Source organism: Apodemus sylvaticus, chromosome X, assembly GCF_947179515.1.
Source record: "Apodemus sylvaticus chromosome X, mApoSyl1.1, whole genome shotgun sequence".
In the NCBI taxonomy this organism is placed as follows: domain Eukaryota; kingdom Metazoa; phylum Chordata; class Mammalia; order Rodentia; family Muridae; genus Apodemus; species Apodemus sylvaticus.
In genome coordinates, this window is record NC_067495.1 from 131,782,907 (window position 1) to 131,803,414 (window position 20,508).

The window sequence follows — 20,508 nt, forward strand, 5'->3', positions numbered from 1 at the left end:
GAGTCAGAAAGATAATAGAAGGGGAAAGAATGTAAGCAGAGTAGATATGAACAGAAGAGACATTTTAGCAATAGAATAAAAGCTTAGCATTTAAACCAAGAGGATATCAATAAATTATCCCAGAGATAAATAATAGACATCTATTCATTTTTATACCAACCTAAGTTTAATCATCATTTAACAGTGGTGCCCAGTAAAAAGCAATTTAACATTATAATGCATAAATAACATTCCCAAAACAAAGGAGCCATAAACACAGCTTGAGTCCTCTCCCTATTCCAGGAGATTTCAGCAGTAAGCCACAGCAGACTAACAAACCAAAACAAGCCCTATCAGGGGTCCAGATTACATTTTGCTACCCCTTTCTCATGAGTCCTCTGGGAAGACCTATTGTGAGCAGCCAGCAACTTGTAGATGGTCCAGTTGGTCTGCTTGGTAGGGAACTGACCTTAACATTTGGGAAAACATGGTTGGCCTTGGTAGGGTTTGGGCAGGTAGAAGAAGAGTCCTATAACTACAGAGACTAAAGATGTTGATTTTAAAGATACATCAAGCCCTAAATGTAGCAAGGAGTGAGAAATTAAGACCTTAGGAAACATGTGGAGAACCTGGTCAAGCATATTTATCTGAAAGAACAATATTAACATTAGAAAAATTATCCAGAAATTCTTCTGCAGGCCAATTGGTTTATCTTCCCCAAACAGATTCTTGATATTTGTATTGGTACCTCCCAGCAAAAGAACTTTTTCTTTGGAACTCAGTAAATATGGTACTGCTACTATGGGGACCCAAAAGATGAACACCCCACCATGCAAAGGAAGATGTAGGGAGAAAAGGCTACTTTGCTTCACAGTAGGTAAAGTGAATCATATTACATTTAAGAGTTTTTTTCCATTGCCTTTAAGCACTAGGCATTTTTGTCAGTGCTTTTATTCTCAATGTACATATGAAACAACATTTGTGGAGATAAAACATATTCAGGGATGCAAAGATTTCTCACTGTAACTCCTGAAGCTCAAGCTACTTCTTCCAAGTCATATACACTTTTCTTACTCTATTCCATGCAAGGACAAACTGTGTGTATTCCTTTATTAGGTATAGCCTCATTTTGCTGTGCAGAAAACTTTGATATTTCAAAACCTTTAACCTACATGCAACTGTGGACTGGGAGGAGAATTAGCCTCTCCTGTAGATAAGTCCCCATACTGGTTGTTCAATGCAGAGTGGTCGACCTTAAAACCATATACTCACACAAGAAAAATGTGTGTGTGTGTGTGTGTGTGTGTTTGTGTGTGTGTGTGTGCATGCGTGCGTGCGCGCGCATGCGTGTGCATAATAAATAAGCTATCAACATGAGAGTAGGGGACATGGGAGTAGTTTGACAGAGAGTAACTGAGAAAAGAGGAAAGGGAGGGGGAAATGATGTAATTCTATTTCAGAAATCAAATTTAAAAAATGAAGCTTTGTAGTAAATTTTCATTCCTGGTATCTCACACAGTCTCTGGCCAATAATAACCGGAGCTGTGACAGTTCTGAATGGGGCCTTTCAGAATAGAGCACTTTGAGTCACACATTAATTTTTTTTAATCAGAGCATTACAGATTCAGGAGAAATGGTGAGAGGAAATAGACTTTCAAGCTTGATAAACACAGATGTGTGAAGGAGCGTTCCTCCAGTGTGTTCCTTTGCCCTTTGAGTTCCGAGGAAGGTTGATATCCTTCTCAGAGGAGTGGGCTACATAGCATGGATTCTATAGCTCTGTCAGGATTGATTATACCAATTTGTAACAATTATTACTTTATTTTTAATCAGGTTGAGGATCTTAGTTTAGGCTCCAAATATTTTGCCTAAATAACACTATGTCTAGAAAACTTGTAAAGTGCTAAAAGATGACTTAAAAATGCTCACAATTAAAAAGAAGTAGTTCATTATAGTCAAGACAACAATCATTTTGCATTAAGGATTTGTTCAGGGGAATGAGCAGTTGAATCACTCAGAAATCCATTTAATAGGGAACTCCTTCCACGTTTGGCAAAAGATAATTTCAAGGTTTAGTGCAGAATAAGAAAGCTACAGAGCTTCATATTTCACCATGAATATTTGAACTGAAAGGGAAAAAACACAGCACTATATACCTTTAAAGCATTAAAGGGGGAAAAAACCTAAGCTCATCAAGAACAGATTCTGTTTTAAAAAGGTAAATTAAATAGGCGACAATCCTGGGGGAAGCCTGAGCTCTAAGCAGACTTTGAAAAATCTAATTAGGATTAATTAATACAAAAATGAGGAAGAGAAGAGAGGCCCATTGGAAGTTCCCATGCAATTCTCAAGGCCATATGTAGAAAACAGGATGAATAATAACTGAAAAAGTTGGCAAGAAGGAAAGACCCTGAGAAATTTCTGGCTTCCCTTCCTTCTTCCCACTAACTGAGTCAGTGCACAACCAAGGCCTACCCCTTACCAGATATTTTAAAACTGGTTCTTGCTGGAGGTGCGGGATGTACCTCAGGGCTCTACATAGCCCCTGAAGCAGCTGTACAGCTAGCATCTACTTCCAAGTCTCTTTACCTCTGTTCTTTTACCAGGAAAACGGCAATCACCATAATCCTCTTTTTCTCATGATTATCATAAACCAAAGGAGGCCATTCATGGATAGAGCAGAGATCTCCATAAGGTATACAGCAAGTTCTAATAATTGCTGTCTCTTCCTCAATCCTCCTGCCCTGTTCACATTTTTTTCCCTTATACACATTCAGAAATAGAAATTGAAGAGTTGCAGTGGCCGTAGGCCGTGGCAGTACAAGGCTGAGATCCTATGTAAAAACTCTAATTCCTAATCTGACATTTCTCATAGCAGGAGATTTCATAAAGTGCAGCATACCACTCAGGTGATTCTCTATACAAATGGATGACATTGGCTAAGAGCCACTTTACTTCCTTTTTCAGAAGACTTTTCTGGCAAGAAAAGAAAAGAATTTCTCAAAGGGAAGTAGATTGTTCTTCCATAGAACAAATATACTAGTTAGTATACTAGCAGAAGCAGAAATAGGGTCCCTGTGATGCTTGAACTATGATCAGCCATCGTCACTTTAAACACAGAACAGGGATGGAATGAATGAGATGCAAGTACTATATAATCCTAAAAGAGGGTGAAAAGGGATGGGTTTCGATTAGGACTTGGCTAGAGGTACAGGGACAGCAGTGTGAATAAAAGGGTGCATCCTTTCCCAAAGAGCACACAGCGACCTCTTTCAGAAACACTGTACTCGTGGGATCTGACCATTCCCAATTTCCTGGGAGAATAAGAGAAATTCACATCTAGAACTGAGAAATGTGTATATGTTGACAATTTGATTTCTGCACCAAATCAAAGTCTCTTTCAGCTCTGTTACATGAGATTTGATGATGAATAGAATTCATACAACAGGCTTGAGTTGAAAAAAAGGGCCCTATCTATTAACTGTGAAAGAAAAGCAAGAAGAACTTTAAAAATTGTATGTGTGTGTGTGTGTGTGTGTGTGTAGTATGTATGTTTCCTTTGGAAAAAAAAGATAGCACATTAACTTCAAGCAGTGCCGGGGCTGCATATTTTATGGGGTTTATTTGCACTACACATCTTTGATAGGTTCTATTTGTAGCTGAAAATACAAACATACTGATTACAATCATTCTTCTCTACATTTAGAACAAAATTAATTATCTGCAAAAAGCAGAAAGGATTAGATAGACTCTGAGTCAGTAAATGATAATAGACAGCACCCAAATATAATGACTCCGTTTCCTATTTTATCTGGTTCAGGCATTCTGAGTGGAATGAATAGGCAAACTTAATTCGCTTTCTGCATATTCTTCAGAAAGGATCTGAATTGGGTAATAAGGGGGCAGCATTGGCTCTTTCCTTCCCCCACCGCAGACCCCACAGAAAGCAGGAAAACAGCATTGTGGGGTCATGTACATCCCAAAGGGACATTTTTGAAAGGATATGATGAAATCTGTACTTTCACAGAAACAAAACTCACTTGTTTTACTTGTTGATACCCTTGCCCGACACACACACACACACACCACAGAAAGGAACAGAAAACAGGGAGGCTCACTGCAGTGCAGAGAGCTCAGCACTCAGCCAAGCTGGGCTGCTGAGAATGACGAGGAGGCACTTGATCTCCAAAAGGCGGCAGCACACAGGATGATACTTGCGGAGACTCACTTCCTGTTGACCCTGTAATTTTTATTTTTTTTATTCGATATATTTTTTATTTACATTTCAAATGATTTCCCTTTTTAACTGAAGCAACCATTGCAATTGCTCACTACCTTAAGGAAATAATTATTTCCTACCTGTTTAAAATCAGCTTCTGTGATGGCAAGAATTGTTCTGTTTTCCAATTTTGAGGTTTGGGGAGTTGAAGAAGAGAGCCAAGGTAGAAAGAACTTTGGCCTGAATACCTGAGCAAGTAGCAAAATGCATAGGCCTAAGAGGTTAATGGGCCAAGGTATCTTGTGCAGGGCATGGGGGGCATCATTAGTGACCGACTGTCAGTACATTTGCCAAGACAGACTTTAACTTCAGGCGAAGGAAAAGGCATAGAAGAGGAACCACACTGTGAATTTTGAGGCTTTTCAGCTTTTGTAATGAATAAATATCCAGAGGCTATTCTGCCTTCATAAAGTGAAGGCTGCTTTCAGCAAGTTCTGACTCCCTGAGCAGCCAACATTTGAAACAGGCATTTTGTGCTCACTCACTGTCACCCTGGGAGCACATGGGTCCTTATAATGTTGGGTCTCGGGGGTATCTTTCTTAACTTCTGCACTCTTGGGCAAATGGCCTTGAATTATCGAACCTTTCTGAATATCCTTTGGGGAAAAAATCCGTTCTCCCTGTCACGACCAGCAGACATGGATAAGTGTCAGTTAACTACCCTGTGGTTATCACATCTGCCACCTTTTAAGTTCAATAAAAGAGGTAACTTCTACAGCCTGTGTAGCTGTAGCAATAGAAAACTTACAACTCTGTACCCTCAAAAAGCAGGAAAGGAAAAGATAACTGCAGAGAGAGAGAGAGGGGAGAGAGAGAGAGAGAGAGAGAGAGAGAGAGAGAGAGAGAGAGAGAGAGAGCGCGCACTGGAAGACCAAAGCAATAGAGTTTTACTGCTAATGAGAAGCTAATATCAAGTGCTCCTTTGGTAAGGTTTTGTAATGTCTGAATGGCTGACAACACTGTCACTGTCACTGTTTTTGGTCTTTGTGTGTACCTTTGGCTATGCTCCAACAGGCAGCACATAAGCTGCCTCATGGCCAACCAGACAAAGCTGAACTAATTGTTCTGTAGTTTCTAGCTCCTTGGTTTGATCCTCCAAAGGCATGGAGAACTTCTGAGGGTCTTGCCATCATCCAAAGGTAGCAACTTGTAAGACAATTTGTTATAGATAGCTTGTGCTTCTGCATGTCTTACAAGTGAAAACAACACGTTTTGTTGCAAAGATCTCTTCCAAGTATCTTTATGTCGTATCTGTATAGTTTGGATGCTATAGTATCTCCCCTCAGAGACTTGAGCACTAGCAGTGGTGAGAATCAACTTACCCAGGTGCAATGTTGAGAATCTGGCCATTAGACCAACAGATCGCTGTTCTGCTTGGTATTATTCCTGTAGTGCTAAGGATACACTGAGTGCTCTAGGCTGAAAATACTCTGTAGTAAAGTATCACATGGTGTTTGCAGGAGTTAACCAGCCCTCTTCGCCTTGCTTCATGGGAACTGAGGCTAGGGAATCTGACATAAATGCTAATCCTCTGGTTCCTGCCATTGCTGTGAGAAATTAATAGTTCTGTATCTAACTCATTCCTTTTAACTGGTTTACATAAAATGACAGAAGAACGATGTATGAGCTTGCAACTGAAGAGAAAGCCCAGACTTTCCACAGTTCTTGAGGGCATATTCTCAACTTATCAGTTCATGGATCATAGAAAAGAGGCTTAGAAATGAATTCCTAAGGACAAAAGGAAAGAACGACCCATCATTATGCTGTCCCTCACCTAGGTAAAGGCAAACAATGCTAGATTTGCAGAGAGCCTATTTTATCTCCTAAAATAACCTACAATCTGCATGTAACATCAGGATGACACAGTCAAAAGCATTCTTCATATGATTAGCTTTGGAAACACCCTGTGAAATTAACACTCAGTAGTGTCAATTCTTCCTTTGTAGTATTTCAATAATTAGGTCGTCTATGTTTAATAACTACCTATCTCAGGCTGAGGGGGTAGGACCATAAGTTCAGTGCCAGCCTGGGCAATGAGAGAATCCTCAAGACAGAACAAAAGACCAAATCATCACCCTTGTCTGATGGCAATCACTAGCACTATTTTTATTGGGAATGTAAAAAAGTGGATGAAAAATGTAAATTTTGCTATCACGTCAGAAATGGACCTCATTTGAATAATATTGCTTATTGCAGTCTCAGATGCTTGCCTGCAGACACTAATGAGGCACTGAGATAGTGCTGGATTTATCACTTCTGAATCTCTTCAGAAAGGAGAGCAGCTTCTATGAATTCAGAGAAGGTATGTATGTCTGAGACAAAAAAAAAGATGAAGGTACAGTGATAGCACACAAGGAGAGAAGCTCGGACAAACTGACATCTGAGAAATGGCCTTAGCCTTCAAAGGCAGAGACGAAAGGTACAGCTAATCTTGGAAATTCTGATGACTTACAGTCACTCACACAGACAGGAAAGTGCATGAATTTGATAGAGTGAATTATTATTGCAGCTCAGAAGGAGAATCTGCCTCAAAACTTCCTACCATCCATGATTAAATACTAACTATATTGCCTCTTCAAACATTCTAGCCAAAGAAGTGGGTGAACTTGGATATCAGCATAGGTTAGGCTCTAAGAAGGCAAAGTTACTACCTAAGGAAAGACCGAAATAGACATCTGAATATAATTCGAGATTCAGAATAAACACCATCACCCTGAAAACTGTCTGTTGGGGCTGGCTGGAGATGTAGCTTTGTCTTAGAGCACATGTTTAACATGCACAAGGCCCTGAGTTCCATCACTGCAAAATCCAAGATGGCTGGCATCTGTTGTTCGACTCAACACTGCAACTGGAACTTAGTAATTTTCACTATTGACAACACTAACAGGCAGAGCTTATACAAATATTCTCCTAGAAACTATTCTGTGCCTTTAAGGGTAAGGAATATGAAAAGAGAAAAGGAAAAAAAAAAAGCAGCCTCATGTCTTTTAGTTCTTCATTGGGAAATAGTGGAGCAAGAGTCTCCAAGGAGAGAGAATGAATTCAAAAACTGATTGTGCAGCTGGAAAAACAGTAGGGAGTAATACAGGATATTAAATAATATAATAAAAAACCAATTTAGGCTGCATTTGGGGAATGAAGATTCTAGTGAATAGAGAATGGAAGTGTTTGAGAGAGCAATAGAGAGTCATGGTAACAAGCAAGAGCTTTGGAGTCAGACAGAACCCAGCTCTGAATCTGAGTTCTGAGACCTGCTGGCTTAGTGACCCCTAAATGGAGCAAAAGAATCTTTCATGCTCAGCTTCCCTACCCTCGTGATGATGCTCGGTGTCCACCACACTGCCTCCACAATGTATTCTGTAATAGACATTTGCAGAATCTCTTCCAAGGAGTCTCAGTGACAGAAGAAAGGGAGAAATGGCTGTGATAGAAAGGGTTGCAATTTTGTACAACTTTCAGTTGTACAAAGTCAAGGTAATAAAATTATGGGCCAGGAAACCCTAAGACAGGGGCATGCTAAGGAGAGGCAATAAAGTATACTAGCAAATAGGGAAAAAGAAAACTACCAATAGCCAAGCAAGAGCGTAAGAGTCTGAATTTGAAGGAGAGCAGGAAGGGGTATATGGAAGGAAAGGGAAGGGAGAAATGTTGTAACTAAATTACATTCTCAGAAATAAACAACAATGATAACAACAAACAAGTATATGAGCAATTACACTGTGGACTAAAGACAGCCAATAAGATTAGCTACAGAAAGTTTTGGCAACTATTCTGGGAGAGAACAAGCGCCTGACATGTAACAAATGAGTGAGTTGTCCATGAAATGCACATAATCAACATTCGGGTATATGGTAATGATGATCAACGTGACTTGGAGGAAAAAATAGAACTTTTAAAACATGTTTTTACAGGCACTGTGAATGGTAGAGTGGCTGCCTAACATATACATAAATAAAGCTTGGCTCCATCCTCTATATTAGGTAATTAGCCATGGTAATCAGCAATGCTGATCGTAACTGCATTATAAGGTATACAGTATCTATATTTGCTTCAAGGTATAAAATGTGGAATTCAATAACATGCTGATCAAGTTTTACAGTGAGATTTTTGACCCAAGTATTATCAAAGGCTCAATAATCACTTGGGGCCAAGATAGGGGTCCTTGCTTCCAAATCCATTTGAAGATGAGAATGGAACTATTATTATTAATACCTTTTGGAGGGAACGTTTCAGTAAAGACGTCTGTCTCCTCCACTTTCTGTTCCCTTGCCCTCGTACATACACATATAGATATCTTTTACTCATTTATTGGCATTTTTATTCAATTTATTTACAATAAAATAATATCAATTGATCATAATCTAAAATAAGTGTATGGAGCTGGAGTTTATGGCTCTGTGATAGAACACTTTCTTGGCACATGTGATTCTTTGAGTTCATTCAGCAGTAATAAAAAAGTGTAAATGGGTTGGAGAAAAAGCTCAGAGGTTAAGGGCACTTGTTGCGCTTTCAGAGGACCTTAGTTCTCTGTTCCCAGCACCTACATAAGCACTTAATCCCAGCTCCAGGGGGATCTCATGCATCTAGCTTCCAAGGGTACCTGAATTCACATGCACATATATGCACATGAAGACACATATACATATAGTTAAAACAAATCTTTAAAAAGTGTAAAGAAAAGTCATTATTCACTGGGCACTTAGCAGTTTGAACTGGGGCTTAGTGAGTACTTGCATTTTCTAAACCTGACAATTCATTAACATCTAACATAGCAGCACCATTTTAGCGATATGTTGTCATTCTACCTCAGTCCAAACCAGCCTACAGTATCTGGGCTATTCACTTCCCAACTTCTCATTCTTCTTTTATCTTTCAAACAAGATGGACAGATGTTCCTAAGGGAACATCAGGATCAAGTAGGACACTGTTGAAATGGCAAGTTCTCTACCCTCTCCTTAGAGTTCTGTTATCAGATCTCTGGGCATGGATTCCCAGCAATGTTAATCAAGTTCTCCCATTGACTAGGAGATGAGTCAATTTTGAAACTGAATATTTGCTACATTTAGGGGTGCTGTAATAAGACCCCAATATTTGCCTACATGCCTTCAATTGGTAGTCTACAGGATTGAGAACCATTCTTGGAGAAACTACCACACCGACAATCTATACTTATGAAAGTCTAAGATTTTCACACCTATATAAAAGGCCAAAACCACCTTCAGGATGTGAAATGGATAATAGCGACCAACCCCAACACAACTGGACAACAGTTGTGTCCTCGCACAGACACCTCATGCCGTCACTTATGTAGCTCAGTTCATCAAGAAAGATGCCCCACCCCCACAACTCAGGAATGGCATGATGTTAAAGAAAGACCTCAGGACAACTGACCCTAGGTATGGTTTACTGTGGGTAAAACCTTCGCATCACAAGGAAGTGAGGGTACTCTAGTTGAATCTTGTTAACACTTAATTTCAAACCACCTTTTGGTTTGAAGAATTCTGTCTGTGGGTTTGTCCACATGAACAGAGTGCTTCAGTCGGCCAAACCCATAGTTCTCCTCACCCTAATCAAGAGCCCTGCCTGCTTGTAGCCTGTACAGAGAGAGTGTGGGCTGGAACACACCCAGACAGTAATTCCCTAATCCCCACCAGGTGATGCAGACAACTTAGTCTTCGTGATCATATAACAGCAGTGAGGCAGCACACATATGCTTTCTGGCTTAGTTCAAGCATTCCCAGGGGAAGACAGACTTCACGCTCTCATAACTAGCTGGGAGCTGGGAGCAATCAGGCCCTTAATGGCCAAAACAGAAAGGCACTGCATCACTGAGCACCTCCTGACAGCCAAGGCCTTTCCTCCTGAATGATAATGACACAAAATGTACTCCCTCTATTGCATAGTAGGTATGTGTGAGCACAAGCTCACATGTACACATACCTAAAATGTAGCACGTCTGAAAGCCTGAAATAACTATGCAATTTAAATCTTTGCAAAAATCCTAATGGTGCTTTTAGAGTGAAAAGTCTGAAGGGATCTACTGGGGAACAGGGTGCTATGGCAGAAAGGGTATTAGATTGCAGCAGCAGAATACCTTGGATTCTGCTTCTGGCTCCTTTGTTAGCTTAAAAAACTTTGGATATGACTCCAGAATCTTTATTTCTACATTTTCAAATGGGATTAGATTAGCTCGATTTTCACATTGCCATTCCAACATTCATATCACAGAAAAATATTCATTATGGTGGAATGCAGATCCATCTACCAGTAAAACTGTGGCATGCATGTCAAGACTCCAGACCTGCCTTGGGAGGCTATGGATCCTTAGCACCTGATAAAGTTCCTGCAGAAAGCAGATGTTGATAAATGTCCACTCAACAAGTCTTCATGCCTAGACCTCATTAGAACAGCATGGGTATTTTTGTTTCTTAATGGTTTCTTCTCTTTTCTTTCTCTTTTAGTTTGTTGTCGAAGACTGGATCTAAGTTTAGTCCAGGCAGTCTATTCAAACTCCCAATCCTTGTGCCCTAGTCCTTGAGGATCTGGGCTAAGGGGATGTGTCACTTGTACACTCGAAACTTTATCTTTTTGTTTTTAAACTTTTAAAAGTTTAAAAGTTCCTCCTGGGGGAGGAAGTTCCATTATGCTATGCTCAAAAACAATGTGCATGGATAACCTTTAAATACTCGTGCTCCCTGCCATTAAAGAAGATTGTAGATATTCTCACACTCTGATGCCCTTGGTTGGGGTGCTCACAGTGGACCCTTGATCAGTGCTAGTGAATGAACATATGAATGCACTTACTTTTCATTTTTCTAGTTCTGTGCAATTTACTTTTGCATACAGCCCCAGAATATGGCCTCAAATTATAAAGCAGTCAAGGGAATAATTAGCCATCGAAGAACACCATCGTTAGATAGGGCATTTCTGTTCATATTACTATAAAATATTTTCTCAGCAAATGGGTTTTAAATGGCCAACACTGTGAATGGGGCAATTAGAGCAGCTTTGTAAGTAGCCATGCTGAGGGTTGTATCATTTCTGTCATCCCTCCTAGTTTAATTCACCAAAGAAACCAATTACCCCATCAGTTGCACTTCCAGAGTTTAAAGACAGGGCTAACTAGCCCTTGCTGCTCTCTACATTCTCGTGAAGTAATAGCTCAGACTACATAGTTTCTAAATCATGTCTCTTCCACTAACTACAGAACTGGATGTCCCGGTGCAACATACAATTCACTAAGCTTCAGTTTCCTTGTTTAGAAGAGAGAGGAAATATTCCCATAAGGATCTTGATAATAACATTAACAGATAACGTTTAATAAAGACTTACCATATACCACACAGATGCTACATGTCTAAAAACAAGCTATTTTTTTTTCATGAGCTCAAAAAATAAAACTCATAAAGATAAAATTAGTTCCCAATACTCGGCAGCAAGGATGTATGTAGAGCTAGAATACATAGTCTGGTATTATGACTTTATAGCCTGTAGTTTTAACGTGCTGTCTGTTTCTGAGAGTTCATGCAGCCCATCTGCATTCTCACTTCTCTATTTTTCTATCAGTATCTGTTGCTGGAGAGGCCATCCCACCCACCACCTCAGTGATACTTACAGTGGTGGTCAGCTTGTCTCCGTTCTTCTGCACGTACTGGATGGAATCATGGATGGTAGAAAAGAGTCCGAGCAGCACATTCTCCATGTCATAGATTCTGTACATGCCGTTCACGAGCTCTTCAAGAGACAGAATGTATTCTCTCCAGTACTTGTCGATCTCCACCACACCAGCCATACAGCCTTGCATGACCACATTGCAATAACCACCGCAAGGCTTAACCATCATCAGTCCCTGGCAGTAAGAGCAGTACCACATTCGGGTAAGCATACGGCTACAGTCCTTACTAAACTTGAGGTGGTCGGTAGTGTTGATTACTTCAATTCCAAGATTCAGGGCTTGAAGGAAGATTCGAGTGACTTGCAGTGACTTGGAAACCTGGGTCATAATAAGCTTGGGGAAACTGCCAAATACTTTCAGGTCGCGTCTTGCTCCTCTGAGGCACTCATTGATGTCTAAGACTGACTCGGGCAGGCCTGGGTTCATCATCTGGGTGTAGATGACTGGAAAGAGGCTGTCGAACAATTCATTGACCATATCATCCACGTTGATATCAGAACCCAAGATGTAGAGAGACACATCTGTGAAAAATTCACTGACAAACTCAAAAGCTTGTGGAGTCAGGCTGGGGTAGTTATTCTTGAACATGGCATTGGTGTAGTTCTTGGCATGGCGAACAACAATTTCAAAGGCCTCTGTAAAATAAGAGAAAAAGACATGTCCCAAAATTAAAACATGAAATCTAGGGTGTAAACGAATTTGATACATCTCTGTTGCTTTGATTATTAAGATCCATTTGCCTTAAATAATTGACTCACATTCATTGCCGGTATTACCTATATTTCTATAGTTGTTTGTTGCCATAAATCAATTTTCCTTTCTCAGTGTGATGTCTTAACCCTGATGTACACATAAATTCTTAAACAAACAAATTGTATTTCAAATGACAACTGCCATGATTCAGTTAACATTTCAGCCTTTCATGAAAATATTGATCAAAAATTGGATAAATGAGAAATTATTCCTTTATTTTTTGAAATTATTTCTTTTTTTCATTGATTCTCCCAGTTAAAAGATTGTATCTAAGGACATTTCATTTTTAGACAGGGATAAATATTTCACAACAGACCATATACTATATAAACTCATATGACAACTTAGGCCTGTTTAAACCCAGAGGAGAAGCAAGTTATTAGCCAAGAACAAAAGATAAGCAAAATTTAATTATTTGGGGTAGACTTTCTCCAAAAGACTTTAAAGGGAGTTATCTGATAAACTGCCAGACCTGGAAAAGGTGTTTATTCACTGAATGGGTAACTGGCTGGAAAGAGCAATCCACACCCCTATCTATACATTTGATATTGACAGGAACTTCAAGCTGAACATCTGGAAGGCTAACCGCTACGCTCCCCTTGTAAGTTCAATTTCCACATGGCTTGGAAGCCTCATCCAGTCTACAGGGACCTCAAATTCAAGATTACATCTGCTGCTTCAGCCCCTTGGCATAAAGCCCAATTAGTGTCACTGCTTTGAGAGAAAAAAAAAAAGTAGTAATGCGCTATCTCATTTTCCCCAAATCAAAATACTCATCACAAACAACTGGAGTGTCACATTTATATTTGAAAAAAATTAAAACATTAAAAAATAATAATAATGGAAGGGTTTAAAAACAAACAAAACTAGCCAAATTTCCTGATATTTTACCTTAGTACATTCAGTTCCTTCCAAAATGCAAGGGTCCATGACAGATGTACTTTAAATGATGCCAATTCATGAGCCTTGAAAATTCAAATTATTACTACCTCCAGACTACTAGAGAGACTGTATTCCTTGGGATCACTTAGCCCAACATTTTAGTCATCTGTGGCAGAAGTGAGCTCTAGACTGAAAGACTGCCATCTGCCCTAGATCCCTCACAAGGTAGGACTCATTCCTTAGCTTCTTCCCTAGAGCTCATCACATGCCCAGTACTGTTGGAGAGGTGCCAGTGTAATTCTAAGAGTTCCCAAAGCCACCAGAGACCAAAAATGAATTTAAATTAGAACTTAGCCATCTACAAAGGTTTTCGAGAATATTGGACTGGCTATTGGTCTGAGGACGGCTTTTGTAGCACTGAGAGGTACTAGTGTTTGTTGATCCCTTCCATTTTGCAACTCTTTGATACTGGAGCTAATTTTTCCTTTCTGTCAATCATTACATGCTCACTGGTTTGCTCTCTTTTGTTTAGAACAGTAAATGATTCTGAGAAACTTTACCTTATAGAGTCTTCCTAGCTACACTTACTTCTTTCCTCTCCATCCTTGAATATAAATGTTGAAGGCAGCTATGTAGTCATCTAGCCCAGTGCAAAGGGCCAGTCACTCAATTGTTTAAAACCATCAGAAAATTTGATATTCTAGATTATTTATTCATTTTAACCTTAGGTAGAAATATGACATTACATAATTAGGCTTGGGAGGTGCTATGGGCACATAAGCTAGATGGACATCACTGGTAAACCATTCTTGTCTCAGAAATATTCACAAGTAGCCAAGCTCAGTGGCTCACTTTCATAAGCCAAACATTTGGGAAACAGAGGCTGGAGAACTACTCCAAGTTACTCCCAGGTAATAAGACCTTATCTCAAAAAACAAAACAAAACAAAAAAAAAACAAAAACAAAACAAAAAAAAAACATTTACAGGCAATACAGATTACAAGACACATAAAAGAAATTTTTGTTGGTCAATTTTTACAATAACCGTCTGAATTTGTTATTATGAACCCTGATTTAATAGACAATCAAACTGAGTCTCAGTAGAATGGAAATGTTTTCCCAAGGTCACACAGTTGCAGAGTAGACATGATCAATTCCAACCAGTGTCTCTAAGTGATGGGTACTCCCTAGTTGCCCTCAAACTGAGTCTACAATGCATTCTCAAAAATCTTTGTAGAAAGTTAAGTTCTATTTTAAACTCGTCATTTTCCCATCGACTCTCTCATCTCTGAACGAAAATGTACCAGAAGAAATTGAAACCCAAAGACCAATAAAGCTGAGTGTCACTTTCACCCTTGCCTTGGGGCAGCATGAAGTAAGAGATGGGAGAAGGCTGCTTTGCAGACAGGTTACCCCTAAAGAGCTCAATCATCCAGGCTACACGGAAATGAACTCTCTGGGAAGCAGAGTTTACCTGAATTGTGCTACACTCATTCTCTAATATACAAGATACACGGCAGGAAAACCCCACAGATTCTCCTGCCAATAACATTTCTTTATAAAAGTTCTGTTGCCAGCACTGCAGGATCAATAGAAAAAGAAAATTACAGAAGCACATGAACTCATCTACAGAAACAACAACACAGATCGCAGAGGGGAAAGGGCTGGAGTCCATACTGAACATCTAGCTCTCATGTGCTGTTGACAGCAGAGTATACATGTCAGAACAAACTTAGCACAGCTCTGGATTTTGCCCAATCCTCTCACTTCCGTATCACATGGCAGCAGAGAAAAATGCAAGGGCTTAAGTAAAGGGTTCGCAGGGCCTCATAGGAAACAACGCTAGGTGAAAAGTGATTCTTGGCCTTCTTATGTCTCTTCTTAAGTCTCTAGAGGGTTCAAAAAATAAAGTCAAGAGTAGGAATAAATGCAAGGATGTGTAAGTCCATTTACAACATAGTCTAATAATAATCATGTATACTTTAGCTAGAGATGATCTTCCTCTTTCTCTTTTCTTGGATGAAGTGAAGAGTAATGTCCACTCAACACTAGAGCAAATCTAGTGGAATCAGAGCTATCATGAAGAATTTGTCCCCAGAACATCCACAGACTTTATAATCTAAAGATGGAAATAAATGCAATTTAATCAATTGAGGTAATATGCCCAGATAAGGAAAGCTTCCATTTTCCTTCTGTTATTGCATGCTTATTGACTTACTGAGCATATGTATGTATGTGTGTGCACACACATGTGCTGTGGCATTCTTGTGGGGAGTCAGAGGACAACTAATGGTAATCAGTTCTTACATTCTACCATGCCAGTTCTGGGAATCAACATCAAACTCAAGTTGTCAGGCAATAGGTTTAGGCATCTCACCAGGTTAATCCCTAGATTTTGAAATGTTTGTATCACCATCCTAATCACCACAGATGCTAGTTATCAGTGTTCTTCTTAACCTTTGATTCTCAGTGGCAGACACAGTTCTCCGGATATAGTTCTATGGGGGGAAGTGTCGAGACTCTCTTTAAATGGTTCAAGAACCTCTTCTACTTACGCACCCCAAAGAAATATAGTCTGTCACAGGAGCAGAATGGCTATCTTTAGTATATGGTTCCTGCATTCAGACCTACACTAAAAGAAATGGGCTTTTATTTGCCTTCTTGGTAGTCAGCTGAGTATTTTTTTTAAAAGGAGAATATATTTAGGTTAAAAGACAAGAAAAATAAATGAAGCATGGAATCCCTTTCAAGGTCTGTAGAATAAGCAATTGTTATAGAAAGCAGTTCTTTTTCAAAGCAGTTTTCCCAGCACTGCAAGGATGGCCACTACTTTATGAGATTTATTTTTTATGTTACAAGGATGAATACTTCATAATGGCTTGGATGGAAAAGAAACCTTATTTTCAAGTACAGGTACTTGGATGGAAAAAGAAAACTAATCTTTCCCAGGCACCTGCACGATACATGTCAGAATCCACAGAAAACATGCTTATATCTACCCTCTACACACATGTGTCTTGTTTTATTTTACTGGGGAGGAAACTGAGGCTTGGAGGCAATATGGTCCACACAGGTAATATTTCTAGTCCAAGGCCTTAATGTAAAAGCAGAGGCATTTATTTTTGAGTAATTGCTAAAGGCTGATTGAGCATCAGTTTGTGAGGTAAAAATTCTCAGAGGAAGACGAGACAGCTCAGGTGGTAAAGGGCTTACTGTGAAAGCATACGAATCTGAGTTTAATCCCCAGAATCTATGTTTTTAAAAAAAGATGGGCATAAATAATAGCATGAGTTTGTAATCCCATTGCTAAGGAGGTAGAGTCTTGGTTACTTGGTGAGCTCCAGAGCAAAGAAAGACCCAGGCTTCAAAGAAGCAACAAAGAAACAAACAAAAACCCAACAAGTAGACAAAGTTGACATCTGCTTCTACATTCACACATGTACGTACACACACACACACACACACACACACACACACACACACCAAACTCCTGAGGTACCACACTGGGTTAAATTCAAAGCACCATTAAATGAATGAGTAAATGAATAAATAAATGAATATATAAATAAAATTCAACAGTAATAAAACCAACAAAACTCTTGGAAAATAGACAAAATAGCTGAACAGCTGCTTTCCCAACAAACAACCACATATCCCAAAGATTCTCAATACCATACAACTTTAGGAAATTAAAACTTAAAGTCCTAATGAGATTCTACTATGCAGGCATGAGAATGGTTAAAAGTCATACAATTGACAATGCCAAATACCATAAGGGGGTAGAGCATCAACAGATACTGGGCTATCTAGTGGGAATACAAGATGCTACAACAACTTTAGAGAGATGGTGTTTCCCTTAATGCCTACTTGACTTTTCTTTCAAATTTAAAACTATTTGAAATAAAGGCTATTAGTTTTTGAAAGCACCAGCACTTTAGAACTCAGTCTTTGATGGAAGTAGTGATGAGAATCACTGAACACAGTTAAGTCACTCCCTCTTTTTTCCTTTAATCTGCTTTGACATTTTGTTCCTGAAAAAGGGAGTCTTAACGTACAGTAGATGGCATATGACATCAATGTAATTTTAGTTGGAAAACCCACTGCAAAAGGTTAATGGACCAAAACACCCAAACAGGTAACACATTTCAGTTACTTTTGAATAGTAAATGATTTATTTTTTAAAACCAGCCACAAAGAAACAGAAAGTTTATGTTGCAAGTAAGGCTTTTTTTTTTAAATAGTTCATAGAGAAGACACTAAATACCATAGTTGTGTTGTATTTTCCTGGTGTTTTACAATCCACATTAATTTAACCAGAACTGACCAAGCTTAAGAATAAATTGCTATTAAATATGTTATTTATTTGTGCAGCTTATAAACACACATAATCTCCGTTTTTACCTTTCATACAGCATGTTTCTAAATATAAGAGAGATCAACTAGCAGTAAAGAAATATTTGAATGAAAGAATGAAAGAAATATATTTTTATGGGTTATTACATGCATTATTAGAGATAAGTGAAAGATCAATAGATTAGATAGACAGACAGGCAAACAGATGGATAATGATGCAATGAATGGATGGATAGATGAATGGATAGGCAAATAAATAGAAGAATGGATGGAGTATGACTATATAGATGGATAGATAGATAGATAGATAGATAGATGGATGAATAGAGATTGATAAAATTTCCTTCAAAGGCTATTACAGACTAGAGAAGACAATTAAAATGTTTTATTGCAAGAGTCCTCAGAAGTAAGAAGTGAACATCTGTACTAGAAAATTTATGAGCCTGCAACAGTTGACCACACTTTTGGCCCATTAGTCCAATAAGTTCTTATCATTTACTGTCCATTAGTTTTCTTGAACAACTAGTTTGCTTTCACCTTCTGGACTCTGTGAGTCATGTAACTCATAATTTTTCCCTCCTCACATTTATGACTTGAAAGCTTACAGCTAAATTTATAGCCTCCCTCTATCAAGCATAATAAACTTCATGTCGTGTTTTGTGTCATAATCTTACTCCATCGTTCCTACCTGTATTTTCCACTAGATTGAGTGTGCTTGGGTATTTTAGTTACAGTGCACCTCATAGTTATTATTGACAATCTTAAAGAGCACTTAAAATTCTTTAGGGAATAAACAAGTTGGTGAACAAGGGCATGGAGAAAGATAGACAAAATATCATTGCAATCACACAATCTCATGACTGCAGTGGCAATTACAGAAGTGCTCCCACTTATAAATGGGTGGTGCTCTTTCAGGAACACATTAGCAGATGCTACCCTCCCCAGCAGCTGTCAGAGCCCTCTCCTTACATTTCTTTTCCCCACAATTTAAAAACTGGAGTTAAATTTACCTAACAATGTTAACACAGGATAGGGTTTAGTGTGAGTAGCTTCAACAGGGCTAACAACGTCTATGTTCATATGGGATAAGCCATCCCTGGGAAACCAGACAGAACAGTATAGGCATGACACTCACTAAAAGCACAAATGTCATCCTCTCAGAACTTTCAGTTCATTCTTTAAAACAGGAAGTCGAATGCTATCCAAAGAAGTAAAGTCCTAGAGTTTTCTCAAGAATTCACATAGTTGATGGTAAAGGCCTGCTCACTGAACTATTACCTTAAAGACTCTAAAGAAAAGGCCCTTCTCCAGAAACTATGGCAGGGCACATGGATTACTAGATATAACTAAATGACTTATATTTTAACTGGACCAAAAAAATCCATTATGTCATCTTCTAGGCCTGGTTCTTGTCTCCTTGACTTCTGAAGATTTTGCTGTATGATCTATTATGATTCATGAATCACAGCTAAAGAGTTTCTTTCTTTAAGTACTTGCTAACCTAAGCTTAGCAAAATAAATATGCCTTTTGGGGGAGGAAGATACTTAATGATGGGTTCTGTTCCATTAAGAGGGTATAGTGTCATTGAAAGTTTGGCATGGAAGAATTCTGGTACTGGCTTTAGCTAATGAGAATCTGTTTCTCCTCAAAGTAACTTAAATAATGGACACAAAGATCACATCCTAGAGGATTTTCTGTGATGTTAGATCAATTAGCATGTATGGGTTGCACTGTTTTCTTTACTCGCTTAGACATTGAACTACCATTCTAAGGAAGGTTAATTGTCAATGGTTTATGTAACTCTTTCTTGTCCTTTTGAACAAAAATTTCTTTTTTATTGTTTGCCTGCATGTATGTCTGTGCACTCCATGTGGGCCTGCTTTCCACAGATGGAAAAAAAAGGCCATCAGACACACTGGGACTGGAGTTATAGACAGTTGTGAGCTGCCATGTGGGCTCTGGGAATAAAATTCAGGCCCTGTAGATTAAGTGCAACAATTGCTGTTAACCACTGAGCCATCTTTCTGCCCATCCACTTGTTTTTTTTTTTTTTTATTCGATATATTTTTTTATTTACATTTCAAATGATTTCCCCTTTTCTGGCTCCCCACTCCCCAAAAGTCCGATAAGCCCATTTCCCTCCCCCTGCTCCGCCATCCACCCCTTCCCACTTCCCTGTTCTGGTATTCCCCTACACTGCTGCACTGAGTCTTTCCAGAACAAGGGGCCACTCCTCCATTCTTCTTGGACATCATTTGAAGTGTGGATTATGCTTTGCATATTCCAGTTTTCCAAGCTAATATCCACTTATTAGTGAGTGCATACCATGATCGATCTTTTGAGACTGGGTTACCTCACTTAGTATGATGTTCTCCAGCTCCATCCATTTGTCTGAGAATTTCATGAATTCATTGTTTTAAAGAGAATTTTGTCTGTAACTTGCTAGTAAGGATTTCTATAGAAATCTGCATTTCCACAGGTACTTTACAGCCAAAGCTTTAGTAACACCAAGGCAACAGACTGTTCTTCCCTACAGTACTGGAATAAACAGTCCCCTCTTTACTCCCACCAGAAACCAAAAGTACC

The 20,508-nt window shown here is 39.0% G+C and overlaps 1 protein-coding gene across 1 annotated transcript in view; it reads right to left on the reverse strand.

Annotated features, from left to right (window-relative positions):
- Positions 1 to 20,508, reverse strand: part of Gpc3 (glypican 3) — a 333,506-nt gene that overhangs the window by 135,381 nt on the left and 177,617 nt on the right. Inside the window, exon 3 of the mRNA XM_052171490.1 lies at positions 11,874 to 12,568. Coding sequence (XP_052027450.1) covers positions 11,874 to 12,568 — 695 coding nt within the window. The remainder of the gene's footprint in view (positions 1 to 11,873; positions 12,569 to 20,508) is intronic.